Genomic DNA, 18,207 nt, shown 5'->3' with positions numbered 1-18,207 from the left:
TTAGATCTATGTCAAATTTTCTGCTCAGGAAGATAATCTTGGAATACCATGAATTGACACAGAAAGCATGCTAATGTTTTTGCTTGAAAAGTGGGACATCTGGTATAGCAGATAAACTAGTTTTTTTGTTGGTTTTGTACAATCATTATGTATAGTAATTTTGGATGTTCAGGGTTACAAATTAACACATGTAAGTACAGCTATCATCTTATCCCACAAAAATGAAAGTTAATGGCATTATATGCAAGTAAAATACGTCATGAAGAAAGGTGTGAAAGTTCTTTATTCAACAGATTAAGATAAGTATTATTGTAGGTTCAAATAAAAAAAGGGTGGGGGGTCAAACAAATTAACAAACTCCAATCGAAGTGTTAGCAACAAAGTTCTTTTCTCTTCCAGTATTGCTTCTTTTAAATTCTCTGTTTAATTTTCTGGAAAATAAAAAAAATAGACATTAAATTTCTATTTAAAAATATTAGACTAGTTGGATAAATACTTCTTTAAACAAAATTTTGACATATCTTGAGCGTAACGTTCTTCAGGCAACAAGATTCTTATTTCATCAAATTTCTTGAACGACCTCCAATCAACCATCAACAATCTTTTATTTATTCAGTCAAAAATATTATTCTAATTTGATTTCACCCACTTACTATTTTTAAAGTAGGTCTTCAGCACATTAGTTTCTCTCTGCACTTCTTCAAATGTTAGTAAATCTTCGACCATATCTTTTTCCACTTCTCTAATCTCTTTGCCTGTAGATAGATTATTGTATACTAAGTAAAACAAATATCTGAACAACTGCCCTTATTGGTAATGAAAATGTGTGGTGTTGTTTAGTGTGAATTCTACTCCTTGTTGAAGGATAGACCTATTTTTGGCTATCTGTGTTAAATTACGTTTAAGGGGGACCCTGGCAGGCAAACCCCCTTACAATACATATAATTGGTGTGTGTGTGTGTGTGTGTGTGTGTGTGTGTGTGTGTGTGTGTTCGTTAGCATTGATAGTAGAATGATGCTTCGACTTGTTTATGTTTACACATAGAGCCTTACCAACAAATCCTAAAGCAATAGTAAGTTCTGCTTTTATGCTTTCAGTGCTCAGTTGTCTCCCTTCCAACTCTATGCCATAGCTATTGAATATTTCTTCTTGACTAACCCAATTTATTTTCAGTGACCCCATATCATCCATGAACATAGCATGATTCACTTTGTCATCGCCATTTTCTCTAAGTTTTTGTTTGATGGTATTTGATTGTGAAGTGAGTTTTACAAACATGTCATCTGTATCTGGAAGAAAAAGTACAGATTTTTAACAATGTAAATATATATTCAAAAGGCTTATCAATGACAGTCACTATGAAATGATTTTAATGTGTTCATTTTTATGAATAGATGACTGTGCTTCTGTGTTTTGTAATTTTGTTTTTCTCGGATTAGATCCAGAGATTTTGAAGTGGGAGTTTCAGATAAAAAGGGGGATTCCAGGCTGCTATTTGCTCACTATTGGCCTAATTCTGCGAGAATATAATGAAACGTTCCAACAAAGGGGAGTCCGACCCCCGGAGCTCTCCCCTTGGATTCGCTCCTGTGTCTTATAGTTGCTCAATATAAAAACAAATACCGGAGAAAGTATGGACAAATTTATCATTAAAGTATGGATACAGCATTAAGGTTTTATTTTTATCGAAATGTTTATAAAACATAGAACGTTTTCAATGAAATTTTATAAATACCTCTGTAGAAGTCACACACACGAGAAACTTTTTCTTTTATTCTTTGATATTTCTCAGCCACGGAGTTCATTTCTGAAGGAAGATCATGTTTTATTAAAATTCCTTACCCTTAAATTTATATATGTGAATTTTAATTTACCCCTATATACAATCACAGGTGATAATATGTCAATCGATTATTACATTTCTTATTGAACTGATGTGGCCATCTCCACCACTGACCCACTGATTACATATCTCAAGTTTCTCTCAGATACGGTATACAAATGTAACCTCCGCAATTGTTCACAATGCATGACACTGCAAATTCAAAACTGTTATTTAAACATACTGTACTAAGTAACAGAAACATGCATGATTTATTCTCCTGTATATGAATACCAAACATTTCTACAATATATATTTCATCATTATACATTTTCGAAATGTGCAAAAATGTAAGTTTGCCTTTCTTACAGTACTTAAGCACTAGCTGACCCTAGATAAATTTAGCTTACCATTTTCTGCATGCTGTGATATCAAGAGTTGATAAGTTGCATATACGAGGAGTGTAACTGCAGCCAATGACATGAAAATATCACTCCGATATCCAGCAATAAAGCTGACTACAGAGGCCTGAAATTAAGAGAATAAATAGTGCTGACCATTTCAAGCGTAACGACTTTACAAACAATATCTAAAATCTATGGATGTTTGAACAAGAATATATTTTCCAAGATAAATGATCTACTATCAGTCGTCTCCACTGAAACAATTATATCCAAAACGTCTCCCTTTCTTTAATTTTTGCAAATTTCTTAATGGTCTAGAAAACTTATTTCTACATACCTTGATATCCTTAAAATGAATATACACCATATCATTTTCACTAAAGATATCATTCATATGACAAGTACTGCTCCCAATTGCAAGAATCGGTAACAATACAAGAAAGAATACCAGACGCAGAAAATTCGATGTTGAAGCCATTATGGCGCGGAATCGTTGTTAGGCTGTCCAGGTGTAACGTCACAGTACGACGACCAGAGCGACGTCGACGTTTGGTAAATGGACTTCCGGGGGACATTTCAATGATAAACTTACACATGACGTTTCATCATGTGTAATGTCATCCCGATTAAAATCAACGAAGAGCTAATACGTAAGATTGTTTGTTCACAAAAGCAGAAAATATATTTAAGATGTTTATTTTTTTTGCAAAGAAAGCTAAACATAAAAGGAAACTTGTCAAATAATCAAGAAAAAAAAACAAGCTAAAAATCCTAAATCACTTCATATTTCCTTTTTTAATCTGTCTTACCCGTTCACTCTGATAGTGCAAGTGACAATGTACATTGTCATTCTTTCCGGCTGTAGGATGAGGAATAGTACCTCGCTGACAAATATAAAAACGCGTGTTTCATTCCAACTTGTATTTGTTTCTCTGATGACGTTATAAAGTTAAGACGCTACAATGAAGAAAACGTCACTGACAAACACTCATGCATGATACTGCTTATATTGCTAACGTGAGTGATATATATGGAACGCCGCAACTGTCTTTTGTTGATGGTTTTCTATATACGCAGTACATTTCTCGTTATACACAGTACATTTTATGGTATACATAGTGTATTTCATAGTATACGTGGTCGTGGACTCATTATATGCAGTACAAAACTGGGTATACGCAGTACTTTTTACATTATACGTGGTACATATATCGTTATACACAGTGCATTTTGCAATATACGCTGTACATTTCATGTTATACGCAGTACATTTTCTAATATGAGCAGTAGATTTCACAGCATGAGGAAAGACATTATACGCAGTATTTTACGCCTTATTTGCAGTAGTTTCAACTTTATACATAGTACTTTGTTTTATATATGCAGTTGAAAATTCACTGGATATACTACAAATAAGGTGTAAAATACTGTGTATAATGTCTTTCCTCATACTGTGAAATCTACTGTTCATATTAGAAAATGTACTGCGTATAACATGAAATGTACAGCGTATATTGCAAAATGCTCTGCGTATAACGATATATGTACCACGTATAATGTGAAAAGTACTGAATATACCCAGTTTTGTACTGCATATAATGAAAAACGCACCACGTATAATAACAGTTATACTGCAGTTATAAAGTTATATGCACCGCGTATAATGTGAAATACACTATGTATACCATAAAATGCACTGTGTATAACGAGAAATGCAATGCGTATATAGAAAACCATCAACAAAAGACAGTTGCGGCGTTCCATAAATGTAATATATTTTAATATGGGGTAGCCATTGTTTAAATCAACGAGCACCATGGGCTTTCTATACATGTACCGTCTGTGCAAGACTCGTAAAAATAATAATGCTGGACATTACAAAGAGGTCGACCCGGATGAAAATTTTCGCTTCGCAAGTGCAATATTTTTATTTATCATATACTTATAGAAAATAAGTATCATTTCTTACTGTATAATAAAGCAAGTTTTAGGGCCAAAAATTTGATATTTTTCAAGACTGTCTAAGCGGCTGATATCAAAATGTTATTACATGCTTCGGAAAGATTTTACATGGCTTTCCGTAAGTGATATTACACCCCTTTCCGTAAACGCTCGGCAATTATCATATTTGTTTACAGTATGGCGTCTAGCGACGAAGCAGATGATGGAAATGGAGATTGACGATACCATGAAAGATATAGACTCTATGAAGAATATTAATACAAAACGTGAAACTGTGAGTGGTATGAAAGTGCTATCACGTTGGTTGGAAGAACATAAAGAAAAATAAATATGTTTTTTTGGTGTTTTCAAAATGACTTGTATGATTTAATAGCCTTATTTTGCACTCCTATTGTGAAGCATATGATAAAAAGAACATCACATAACATTTTTGATTAACTGCGGCTCTTGGATCAATATCAAACCTTGGGCTAATAATACATGTGATATAAAAAAAATCATGTGATAATTTTAACCAGCAAGCAAAATCGATATTTCTATTTGAAAATATGTCTTGTTAATTAATGGGGCAGTTTTTTTTTCAATAAATGAATAACTTGAACATTTTTCCCCAAAATTCCAAACCCATACCCCCTTTCCACTCGCTCTCAAAATGGTCAATAACTTTATAGCACTTCGCGATGCTTTACATTTTTTATCCCTTTAGGGCATTTCTATGGCAAGCCAAAGTGGACAAAAATCAATATTTTGTAATATTAGAAAATAATTTTTTAATATTACAAAATCATTTTTTTTAATTTCAGAAAATACTCATTTTTGTCCACTTTGGCTTTCCATACATTTCTAGCAACATCCATTTCAGTTTTGGCCTGTCAGATCAAATCTGTACAGACACCGGAGATATTACAGTTCAGTGGGAATATTTTACACATATCAAGTGACGTAAACAAAATTCAGACGACAGCTGCAAATTTCAAACAAGAAAGTGATTACTTTTTCTATCTTAGAAAAGCTATGCTTCGATTTTGATAATATAATCGGAGTTGTATTTTTTTTCGAGGCGGGTTAGGTTCTTGACAACAGCAACAACGGAGATACGCGTACGTACATCCACGTATTTACCTAATATTTTATAAATATAACATTCACTTCTTTAAATAAGTAAAACATATTTGAAAAGACTTGAAAACTATCAGAAAAGATGAATCGTTTTTTACTGTAACGTAATCTTAACCTATATTTTTTTATTTGTTTGATTGAAGGAAATGATGAATTATCTCCGCAAGGACAGTCACTTTTTGTTACTTCCGGGACATGACTTTTTTTGGTTAGTATATTGGGAAACCTTAAGGGAAATTTAGAAAGTACACGTAATAACGGTAGAGCTCGCTATTATATAGATAGCAGCGTTTTATTGAATGTTCCCAGTGTAATAAATTTCGGTAATTCACACTTTGACAAAAAAAAAAAAAAAATCAGTAATTTCACTCTCGGACTTTCTCCCTACAAAACATCACACCTTTGGTATCAGTCCACCAATCACGGAATTTAAAATTCATGTTGAAAATATCGATAAACTATGGAGAAAATCTGTAATATAAGGAAGGTGAAACCTTTTAACGCTCAGAAGAAACTTTAATTAAAGATACCTTTGATTATTTTCGTCAGCTCTGATTTGATATATTATATTTATAACCTTCCAACATGGAAAATTTTGTAATAATACACGGTTTTAGTTGTCCTATACCATTATCCTAATTGTCACGGTCGGATATGACTATAGGCCGAAATGCATTTAGTTTCGTTTCATTCTGTTACGATTTATATCCTTTAATTTTATTTTTATTTCGTTTTGATTCATTTTTTTTCGATTTGTTTCGTTTCGATATTTTTTTATCGATTCTTTTCGTTTCGTTTCGTTATCGTTTCGCAATTCTTAGTACCCAAAAATTATGGGTAATATTGACGACGTAACTTTTGTTCACATCTGCACGTGATACTGCAGACTATTTTGACCAATCCTATCTTGGAAAAGCTATGATTCGATTTGTATTTAATCATCGAAACTAGCGAATAGTTTCCGAGACTGGTTTTGTTGTCATTCGCATTTCCATAGTATACGCAAATGAAGCTGCCATGTTGCTGTTTTTCAGCTCCTAAAAATGAAGGTACAAACCGGACATTGATGCTTTTTTTTTTTTTTGGCCTTAAGTATGCAGAACCAAGAATTGGATGACAATACAACTCCTCGATTGATTATCGTAAATAACCGAAACAGGATCACTAATGCCAAGAACGCTTGAAGATTTAACTTGTGCGCGGAACAAGTTCCGCACAAGCGTTAAATCTAGGCAATCTTCGCCACTCGTGATAATATTGTCACAGGCGGGCGAGTGGTCGTGTATGTTTGCGAGCGATTTGTGAGACCTTAGTTTTCAGCTGAGTGTTGGCTATATTTGATAGTGGTATTTCTTTGCTAAGTCGGTGATAAATTCTAGCCAAGTTGTAAATTTTCATAGTTTATTATATATGGTTGATAATATCCAGTTTCCTCGTGTAGCGATAACATTAACATAAACATATATCAACTGACATAAACTTAATAATTAAATAAGATGGATGCTGGCTTTCCATAATAATATTTCACCAGATAAATGTAGTGGTTGATATTGTCCCAAAATGCGTCGTGAGCATTATGTTGATTAAAATAGCTATGCTTTATATTGCGGTCTATAGAAAGTCAATATGGTGGGATATCGTTCCTTAAGTAATATATGCGTTATTTCATTAAGTTAGAAATTAAGTGAAACAGCATCTTTCCTATTGCTTTCGGTATAATTGTACTATATTTCGTTGAATAATTTCAAACGGAGTTAAAAAATAAAAACTCTAATTACTTTTAGTTTACCCTATCAATAAATATTCGAGTTCAGTATCATAATGCGTCGTACCTAGGTTTTTATGGTATATCCTTGCTAAGACTTGTAACGTCAGTTCATGAAACGCTTGAAGCGATATGACGCCATGAGTGCACCTGAGCCGTATTTATATGGCCCGATATTCTCATACGCTGGCTCACGATACCTTTTGGGACATATAACTTCATAAATACACAATAAATCCTGGCTCAGGATATACTAGAAGATTCAGAATAAAATTCTGAATTAAATGATTCCCATAACGCACCATACTTTAATGATTTAACTAAAAATAGCTTTTGGTAGATGTCATGTCGAAAAAAAAGTAGTTAAGGACGTATGGAGTCATCCATAATGAAAAAGTTCACGAACAGTTCCTTTATAATACAATAGAGATAACGTTTTACAAAAAAAAAAAAAAACTGTAAAACTGATCATGAATGACCATAATAACCGTTTCTAAATACTTAGGCAGTATTTAAATACTCTAAATTACGAGATATTTCGCAACTTGAACAACATCTGCAATGGCCGCCAAATATGAAAACAAACATTTTCCATGGAATGAAATTTGGAGATTTCGTATCTGATTCTTAAAATTAGCAGTTATTAAGGAATTTGCAAAATACTGCAATGATATTTGAATGATAAATTATGCCAGAAGGGCTTACAAATTAGTTTAAAGGTAAAAAATCATTAAAAATATAAATGTCAGCTGACAGTATCACTATCAATATGAAATTCTTGCTAGAAATATTGTGGCTTCAATATTTTAGCTTTCCTATGGAAGATTGAGATAAAGCATCACATGCTAATAACTTTCATGCCAGATCTCAAGTTCCAGGTGTGCTGTCCCTAAAACTATGTAGGCTGACAGCAATTTTGGAGTATAATATGAAATAAAAAATGAAACGATGTAACCATGCTCAGAGGCTACACCAATATATCACCATTTTGGTAATTCATTCTTTCCAATTAATTAGCTATTATTGTTTTTACTGAGTTGCCCGTTCGAATCCTGGTTCCACTGATTTCCTATTTGTCCAAATCCGGTTTGTGATGAATTAATTAACACTTTCGGTCCGGTTTTGCCAATTGACATGACAGTTGACACATTACTATACTCGGCGTCACATAAATAACACACTGTTAAAATTTGAATAAAAATATTTTCTACTACTTTATTGACACCAACCGTCGTTTAAATTGTCTTAAATGACTTGCTCATTCGTTTAGCCAAACAGCTTCTCAAAAACAAGTCGCTTATTAGCTTAAATCATGCGTAACAAATCCTTACGGGAAAATCCCATACTAATATCCGCCATGTTGGTTTTTACGGGACGATTTGTTTACAAACGAAGTTCGTAAGTTCCCGTCGAACTCCGGTGACAATCGTCTGCTTGATAAACTTCTCGGTATTGTACGTTGTTCGCGTAAAATAAATCCGAGATATCCGAAATAACGCCGAAGTGCATTCTGGGTTCTTCGGTTTTTGGACAAACCATTCAAACGTAAACAACATCTCCTAGCAACCTGATCACTGTAAACATGGCCGACTTTTTACAATGTAAATATTGCCACCTAGAATTAAAATCTGACCGGAATTTAACGATTCAATGTTTAGGGAGAAGCCGTTTGGCTAAACGAATGAGCAAGTCATTTAAGACAATTTAAACGACGGTAGGTGTCAATAAAGTCGTAGAAAATATTTTTATTCAAATTTTAACAGTATGTTATTTATGTGACGCCGACTATAGTATATCACGATTTTTTTTCTTTTTATTTATTTTTCCAATGAAAGATGCACATTCTAATTTAGTTTATCAATTATTCAAATGATATATTATTTATATTCAATTTAGTTCACATATATTAATAATATTGAATGGACATGTGTGTATCAACATATTGAAGAACTAAAGGCGAAGTTTTGCTTTATGTATATTCGGGAACTCCGAATCCTTTGCAAAAGGTATATAAAATCATTTTTACTGACATCCTTTTTTGTTAAGTTACTGTTTAGCTGGATTTACTGTTAATCTCCATACTCGACATCATGTAGTTATTAATCTGCTCACTGGAAAGAATATTGGTGCATAGTCTTAGATTATCCTTGGCAGAGTCATAAACCAGTATTTTGTACCAGTGTATTTTGTAAGTGGCGGAACCGGGGGGGGGGGGGGGGGGTTCAGGGATCGAAATCCACATCTTTTGTTAATCTAGCGCAGACGTTGGGTAAACATGAGCGAATAATAGCATGAACTCCTTACAAGATCACTGGATCCGCCTCTAATAAGTTGTTTTTCTTGATTTTAAAGAGATTGGTGCACATTGTGTCGATTAAACAGAAAGCCTGAAAATGTACACGTACGAAGAGAGATAATCCGTGATTCTAACTTTTAGGTCTCAGTATCGTATTAATTTTCCCATAGACTTCTATAGTGAAGTGCATATTTTTAGGATTTAAAAAAAAATATGCAAATTGATTCAATAAAACTTTCACTTATGTAGCATTTCTAAGGACATGTGAAAAAATAATTTCCCGCAAAGAAAATAGGGTGAGTCCAGGAAGATCGGACAGAAAAGTAGTCTTGAACTATAAATAGCCATTTCCCCTACTTTCACTTTCGTTTTGCACTCACCAAACCAACCTTTTCAGTGGAACATTTTTATGATATTATGTTAGATTTTCTTATAAAAAAGTTCTTCATCTTACAGTGTGATTTTTGCTCTATTTTATAAGTCATTGTTCATATCTTTTGACAAAACATTAGTTTGTAGAGAGGCAAAAAGAAAATGCACTATATTTTTATAGCATCCATGTTTTGACGTACACGCGCTCAGGGATGTGCAATATGATACTGGTACCTTTACCCGGTGGCAAGAATGCGGTTTGCATGAACTCCCACGTTTTAAAAGGAAACGATATACATGTAGGCCAACAACTATTACAAATACAAATACAAGTACTTTGTCTAACCAGAGGGCCTTTGCAGTTATATCGAATCGCAAACATTAAGCCTACACTCAACATAGTATACACAGCATTCATACCTGATGTGCGTTAATTTGACACTATGATTTTAGAAAAAGAGAAAAAAATAAAATAATAATTTTATGGTAAGAGTGTACATGACAGAACCATTCAAGATGTCTTCATAAATGTTAGACATTTTTGCACTTTGTTTTGTTTAAGTTTGATTCCAAATAATCAGGTAGGAAAATTTCAGTGGTTGAAGTCCAGATAAAAAAAATTTCAGGGTTCAATTTACGTACATTTAGACAAGTTGTTTATAGCTTCAAATCAAAACCAGGACAAGTAAACATAAAGTGTAATTCGTCTTCAATATAATTACGTATGCATTTTGACAGACTCTTTCACTGCAAGGTAAAATCTCTTGTTTGACCATGCCGTTTATTTTCCTCTTATGACGACCATTTTCTATTCTGAGCGAGTGGTTACTTATTCAAAATTTTGTTAAGATTTTACGCTTTTCTTGATTCTTACTATCTAAATAGTAATCAAATTCAAAGGTTGTTTGAAGATATTAATTTTTCTTGGTCTTGGTTATAGGATTTTTTAATATTATCTCAATATTTCAGGAAATCTCTTATATTCTCTTTTCAATAACATTTTAAATTTCCCTTTCTTAAGGCCTTTGCAAATTGTTAGATCTATGTCAAATTTTCTGGTCAGGAAGATAATCTTGGAATACCATGAAATGACACAGAAAGCATGCTAATGTTTTTGCTTGAAAAGTGGGACATCTGGTATAGCAGATAAACTAGTTTTTTTGTTGGTTTTGTACAATCATTATGTATAGTAATTTTTGATGTTCAGGGTTACAAATTAACACATGTAAGTACAGCTATCATCTTATCCCACAAAAATGAAAGTTAATGGCATTATATGCAAGTAAAATACGTCATGAAGAAAGGTGTGAAAGTTCTTTATTCAACAGATTAAGATAAGTATTATTGTAGGTTCAAATAAAAAAAAGGAGTGGGGGGTCAAACAAATTAACAAACTCCAATCGAAGTGTTAGCAACAAAGTTCATTTCTCTTCCAGTATTGCTTCTTGTAAATTCTCTGTTTAATTTTCTGGAAAATAAAAAAAATAGACATTAAATTTCTATTTAAAAATATTAGACTAGTTGGATAAATACTTCTTTAAACAAAATTTTGACATATCTTGAGCGTAACGTTCTTCAGGCAACAAAATTCTTATTCATCAAATTTCTTGAACGACCTCCAATGAACCATCAATAATCTTTTATTTATTCAGTCAAAAATATTATTCTAATTTGATTTCACCCACTTACTATTTTTAAAGTAGGTCTTCAGCACATTAGTTTCTCTCTGCACTTCTTCAAATGTAAGTAAATCTTCGACCATATCTTTTTCCACTTCTCTAATCTCTTTGCCTGTAGATAGATTATTGTATACTAAGTAAAACAAATATCTGAACAACTGCCCTTATTGGTAATGAAAATGTGTGGTGTTGTTTAGTGTGAATTCTACTCCTTGTTGAAGGATAGACCTATTTTTGGCTATCTGTGTTAAATTACGTTTAAGGGGGACCCTGGCTCACAAACCCCCCTACAATACATGTAAATTTTTGTTTGTCTTTGTGTTCATTAGCTTTAGGAGTAGAGTACTGCTTCGACTTGTTTATGTTTATATCTAAATCCTTACCAACAAATCCTAACGCCATTGTAAGTTCTGCTTTTATGATTTTAGTGCTTAGTTGTCTCCCTTCCAACTCGATGCCATAGTTATTCAATATTTCTTCTTGTCTAACCAAAGACTTTTTCAGTGACTCCATATCATCAAAGAATATAGCACCATTTACTTTGTCATCGCCATGTTCTCTAAGTTTTTGTTTGATGGTATTTAATTGTGAAGTGAGTTTTACAAACATGTCATCTGTATCTGGAAGAAAAAGTACAGGTTTTTAACTATGTAAATTTTATTCAAAAAGCTTATCAGTGACAGTCACTATGAAATGATGGTAAATTTTAATTCATTTTTTATAGATAGAAGACAGTGCTTCTGTGTTTTGTAATTCTGTTTTTCTCGAAGTAGATCTGATCCAGAGATTTTGAAATGGGAGTTTCAGATAAAAAGGGGGATTCCAGGCTGCTATTTGTTCACTATTGCCCTAATTCCGCGCGAAAATAGCGAAACGTTCCAACAAAAGGGGAGTCCGACCCCCGGAACTCTATCCATGGATTCGCCACTGTGTCTTATAGTTATTCAACATAAAAACAAATACCGGAGAAAGTATGGACAAATTTATTAAGTATGGATACATCATTAAGGTTTTATTTTTATCGAAATGTTTATAAAACAGAATGTTTTCAATGAAAGCTTATAAATACCTCTGTAGAAGTCACACACACGAGAAACTTTTTTGTTTGTTCTTTGACATTTCTCAGCCACGGAGTTCATTTCTGAAGGAAGAATGTGTTTTATTAAAATTCCTTACCATTAACATATATTTATGAATTCTAATTGACCCCTATATACAATCACAGGTGATAATATGTCAATCGATTATTACATTTCCCACTGATCTCCACTACTACTAAATAAGGTATGCAAATGTAACCTTCGCTATTGTTCACAATGCATGACACTACAAATTCAAAACTGTTATTTAGAAATACTGTACCAAGTAATAGAAAGATGCGTGACTTATTCTTTCTGTATATGAGTACAAAACATTTCTATAAAAATTTATTTCATCATAAATTTTCGAAATGTGCAAAAAGTTTGCCTTTCTTACAGTACTTAAGAACAACTGTCTATAAATAAATTTAGCTTACCATTTTCTGCATGCTGTGTTATCAAGAGTTGATAAGTTGCATATACGAGGAGTGTAACTGCAGCCAATGCCATAAGAATGTCACTCAAATATCCAGCAATAAGGCTGACTACAGAGGCCTGAAATTAATGAATAGTGCTGACCATTTCAAGCGTAACGACTTTACAAACAATATCTAAAATCTATGGATGTTTGAACAAGAATATATTTTTCAAGATAAATGATCTACTATCAGTCGTCGCCACTGAAACAGTTATATCCAAAACGTGTCTTTTTCTTTAATTTTTTTCAAATTTCTTAATGGCCTAGAAAACTTATTTCTACATACCTTGATATCCTTAAAATGAATATACTCCATATCATTTTCACTAAAGACATCATTCATATGACAAGTTCTGCTCCCAATTGCCAGAATCGGTAACAATACAAGAAAGAATACCAGACGCAGAAAATTCAATGTTGAAGCCATGATGGCGCGGAATCGTTGTTAGGCCGTCCTGATGTAACGTCATAGTACGACGATCAGAGCGACGTCGACGTTTGGTGAATGGACTTCCGGGGGACAATTCAATGATAAACTTACACATGACGTTTCATCACGTGTAAGGTCATCCCGATGAAAGTCAACGAAGAGCAAATAAGTAGGATTGTTTGATTATGAAAACAAATAAAAATCTTAAGCGGTTTCGGCAAAGAATGATAGGCAAAAACTGAAAAAGACGAAAGCAAAAAAACAAAAAAAAAACAAGAACGAAATGAAATATACTGTCACTTTAAATTCCTTTTTTTATAGTCGGCCTTACCCCTTCCTTCAGACAGTGCAAGTGGCATCGTACATTTTCCTTCTTTCAGGCTGTAGGATGAGGATTAGTACCTCGCGGACAAACATGAAGACGCATGTTTCATTCCAACTTGTATTTGTTTCTTGAATGACGCTATGAAGTTACGACGCTACAATGAAGACAACGTCACTGACTAACGGTAGCATATTTTGGCCAGCACTCCACAGTTTAGTTTAGTTTTGCACTTTTGGCTAGGGATGAAAAATGACATGAATGGAAACCGGTAGTTGCTATAGTGATTAAAAATGAAGAATCTATTGTTGATAAAACATTTTCTGAAAAAAGGGGACTTTTAAAAGTATTTTGCAATGTTTTTTATATATTCAATGTTGAAGGGGCTTTTTTTCAATGACAATTTGACTTCATTGTGAAAGTGAAAGTAAGTCAATTTTTTACCATGCTAAATTTAATAAGTGGATTACAAAGTGAAATAGCTCAAAATCTAACCGGCGATGCCCATATGAGGAAGGGGTTTTTGAAGGGAAAAGTTTGAACAGTTTCAGGGATTGAAATAAAAATTTCAGATATTTTGCGGGAAATTTGATATTTTTAAACCTGATTTTATGAACTTTTTTGCAAATTTTCGCATATTTTTGCATGGTTTCTATGGTAACCCTATATGCTGTTGGTAATTTTTTTCCAGAAAATTTTTACTGCATCCTGAAGGCCTTGGCTTGAGCTATTTCTAGACATATAGATTTACAGATGCTTGACAATTTTTTAAAGTGATAAATGTTACAAAGCATCAGATTACAAGACCAAAATCAGGCAGTTCTACAATACTGTGGAGTGCTGGCTTAACGGTATGGTGAAACGAAAAATACACCTGCGTATAAAGCAGCAACCATTTGATTATCTTTGGGGGGGGCGGAGGCTATGGAATTTTTTTCTGAGACAAACTGTTTTCCCCTTGATTGAGCAAAATTTGTATTTTTTTCCAGGGCCAATCAAAAACAAGTATTTTTTCACCATCTATTGAAAACAATCTTTTTTGTCATCTCACTACTGCATAGCACCTTTCACAAATACAGCAAGATTTTCTTAACAAACTTTTTTCTCTCCGGTGATTAGACAAATTATTTTTTCCACATTTTCTAGAAACAAACTTTTTTCCAAAAAAATTAATTGCCCCTACCCCACAGAAAATCAAATGGTTGTCGCCTAAACTAGTAAATGCTTTCAGAGATCGCCAAAATGTCTTAACAATGGCAAACACACCTTCAAGCAAGCTATGAAAGCCCCGACAACAAAAGTAAAGCTGCGTTCACGCGCATTGAATCACAGGAATAATTTGAATTCGCTTTGCGTTTACACGTGTTAAAAACGTTAAATTATGTTCCCCAAACGTAGTAAGAGAACATATTGGTTTTTTTGTTTTTGTTTTTTGTTTTTTTGTTTTTTGTTGTTTTTTTTTCTTTTGTTTTAATTTTTGTAATTCTTGTCCGCGTATCTTCTTAAGAACTGGCAAACGGATTGAAACCAAACCCCCAACACTAAAATAGGTCGACCACCATACGCAGATGTGCAATCGGTATTTGAACTGTCAAACATGGCCGTCGTTTAAAGACGAAAAAAGTTTATTTAAAATGGGAAAAAATCGTAGAGACTTGGTATTTGGTTTTAAAATAGGTCATCACATGGGATTCCGGTTGGCCATATTGAAATTTAAAAATGGCCGCCATTCCAAGATTGCTGCCGGTCGAAAATTAACAAAAAAAATAAAATTTGAGAAAAATCATGGAGCCATAAATTGATTTTGGCCTCTTGTGGTAATAGGAATGTTTTGGGAACATCTGTGTTGGTGTCCAACACAATTAGTACTAGTTCGCATTAGCTGGGGAAAGAGACGTCAGTAGTGCATGAAACCGAATTATTAAATTCGCATTATCGACAACGTACCCAGGAATAAATTCAATAATGCGCATTATTTCAATCCGAATTAATTCGCTTTGGAAATTTGTTTTACGTGTGAACGCATTACTGGATTACAATTCGCATTGAATGCGAATTGGATATGCATTATTTGACTGTGTGAACGCATCGTAATAAAATACACGGTAACAGAACGACGACACAATAGATTAAAGAGTAAAATAACGACACAAAGACACATTAATGACCAACACTCTCCTGACTGGTCATGCACATGTCTGTGGTTTGGAGTTAAATTACATGTAGTTCTAATCGGACTTAACCATCCCCTTGATTGTGAGGTCAAATTTTAACTGAAACATCAAACAAACGCACCATAAAATTCACCAAGTAATTCATCCAATTCTCCACATAGAATATATCAACATACACCATATCAGACAAAATGAGATAGAAAGTTACTGAATGCTAGCTCAGAACAAAATAATAGTGTCAGTGTATCATAATACTATCAACATGAGAAATAATAGGTCACTACAATTCCAGTAGACTGGATTTAGAGTAGTAACATCAAGTATTAAATAGGAGAGATTTTATGTAGTGCGATACTCAAAAATGACTAAGTAGTGTTTACGTAAGGGTGTAATTGAGGGTAGAATAACTCTCTTTAAGAAGATAATGTTTAAAGAATAGTTAAATAATTGGAAATAAATCAATTAAGGGCAGTTAATAAATCCATCTGTTTTTGTTTGTTTCAAAGTATGTGCTTTAGGCTGGAAACCACTAATTCCACTTCCCATAGGCTTCTACGCTAATTTCACAATATTCAGTCGCTTCTCTGGACTTTACCTTAACTTTAACCTGCAGAGGACTATATATCAACATGATTCTACATATGTCAGCTCACAATCCTCAGAATGGCATGTGGGGTTGGCAGACTTGCAGTGCAGTACTGGTCACCGGAAGTGAAGTGTCTAAATAGCATAGGAAATCCCAGTGTTTTCACACGATAGGGGAATATTTAGAAATCATTATGGAGATTGCGCTTCACATCGCAAGAAGCAAAATGCACCTTTAAGATGTACAGAAATGTGTTTTCCTTTCAGAAACTGTTTAATTTTTTTTAAAAATAAAATGAGAACTTTTTTCACAGCACTATGAGGAACAGGGGGTAATTTCTGCGTAGGACTATTTTTGTACGTGCCAAATGCTCATTGGTTGAATTGGTGGTCTGTAACCTTCATAGATATACGTTTCCGTAAAAACCTGGGTGAGCGACACCATTTTTGATTAAGGACCTGCAAGTTTTGTTACGTTGAAAAATCTTAGTGAATGTTTTTTAGAAGATACCACTGGTGAAAAAAAGCTTTTCTGTGAGGAATCTGTTACATTCATTAAAATCTGACACTTTATTACAAATACGAGCAGTTATGAAATGTAAATACCGTTGGTGGGTGTTTCAGGAATGTTATCATTTAGGAATGGAAAATTAACAATTAGAAAAGCAAAATCATCTCTTTAGTCATAAATTTTTGTAAGAAGGATGCCATTTTCTAGTGCAATATCTAAATCAAGAAAAAGTGTACGAATACTATGAGACTTGGTCAACTTAAACTCTATCTTGAACATAGCTTTCGAAGTTATGATTATTTCGGTCAAAATATCATCAAGATATGTATAAGTAGGATTAATTTTCACAACAGATCATGTTTTGAATGATCTTTAAAGAGTTAGCCATTAATTGTGATTCGTTACAGTAAAGAAACAAATTGACTGAGAGGAAAACAACTAGTCCCCATTTGAATACCAACAACCGTCTGCATATATGTTTATAGAGTATTACCAAATAGAATAAATATCGTCAATTAAAATGTTAAATGAAAATACTAGTTTATTTTTGTAGGCTCACAGACAAAACGAAAGGGGTATCCTAAATGCAAATGCTTGTAAGATTTATCCAAAGTTGTATAGGTTATACAAGTGGAATTGAAGCCGGTATATTTTAAGTAGAAATTTCCAGTGAACGGCCCTTATCCTTCAACATTTTTCTGTAGTTGTTTCCTGCCTTTCCATTCTGACAAAAGCCAAGTCCTTTAAAATATATAGATACACACTTGTATATGTGTATCAAGTGTTTGTGATATTAAGTAGGCACAAAGAGAATTGCTCCTCCTTTGTCGGCAAATGACAAAATCTATGCTTTGCATCATATAATCACTCATACCATTCAGATGAAAATGCAAGTAAGGAGCATGTAGTGTACAATGTGTGCAAATTATTTCGTCGAGTTAAACAATAGTGCAATTAAACCCTTTTACTTTCTCCGCTTACTGCTGGAAAATGGATGTAGCACTTTATGATTTATACATTGAATTAAATCGGGTTAATTTCATTTGGACTTAATACCTGAATCGAATTCAGGTGTTGATTGAAAGACTGAAATTTCTTCTTACCACGTGCCAACATAAATCAGAGAAACATCTCTTTAATAATGAAATCTATCATCTGGCAGGTGTTCATTTAACAGATTGACAACGTCAACCGGTGAGCACCATAGG

The 18,207-nt window shown here is 33.4% G+C and overlaps 2 protein-coding genes across 3 annotated transcripts; both read right to left on the bottom strand.

The window, feature by feature from the left end:
• Positions 1-265: 265 nt before the first annotated feature.
• Positions 266-2,934, bottom strand: LOC148628550 (uncharacterized). Its single transcript, XM_088589912.1, has 6 exons — positions 2,565-2,934; positions 2,234-2,351; positions 1,737-1,808; positions 1,054-1,290; positions 654-755; positions 266-431 (listed from the first exon to the last, which is right to left on the bottom strand). The coding sequence occupies exons 1-6, from the start codon at positions 2,703-2,705 to the stop codon at positions 424-426; spliced, it is 678 nt and encodes a 225-aa protein (XP_088446038.1). The 5' UTR covers positions 2,706-2,934; the 3' UTR covers positions 266-423.
• Positions 2,935-11,041: 8,107 nt separating this feature from the next.
• LOC148628549 (uncharacterized) lies at positions 11,042-13,880 on the bottom strand. 2 transcript variants are annotated; one of them, XM_088589935.1, is made up of 6 exons: positions 13,739-13,880; positions 12,937-13,054; positions 12,490-12,561; positions 11,804-12,040; positions 11,431-11,532; positions 11,042-11,209 (listed from the first exon to the last, which is right to left on the bottom strand). In XM_088589935.1, exons 2-6 carry the CDS (start codon positions 13,007-13,009, stop codon positions 11,202-11,204), a joined length of 492 nt encoding a protein of 163 aa, XP_088446061.1. In that variant the 5' UTR covers positions 13,010-13,054; positions 13,739-13,880; the 3' UTR covers positions 11,042-11,201. The 2 variants fall into 2 exon arrangements, with proteins under 2 accessions (XP_088446061.1, XP_088446054.1); XM_088589928.1 differs by lacking the exon at positions 13,739-13,880 and adding an exon at positions 13,264-13,726.
• Between the last annotated feature and the right edge of the window lie 4,327 nt (positions 13,881-18,207).

The sequence above is a fragment of the Perna viridis genome, chromosome 1 (assembly GCF_037379345.1).
Source record: "Perna viridis isolate PV_CMFRI_1.1 ecotype Kerala chromosome 1, ASM3737934v1, whole genome shotgun sequence".
In the NCBI taxonomy this organism is placed as follows: domain Eukaryota; kingdom Metazoa; phylum Mollusca; class Bivalvia; order Mytilida; family Mytilidae; genus Perna; species Perna viridis.
The sequence above is the reverse complement of the archived record's forward strand: the minus strand, read 5'-3'. Positions and strand labels throughout refer to the sequence as shown.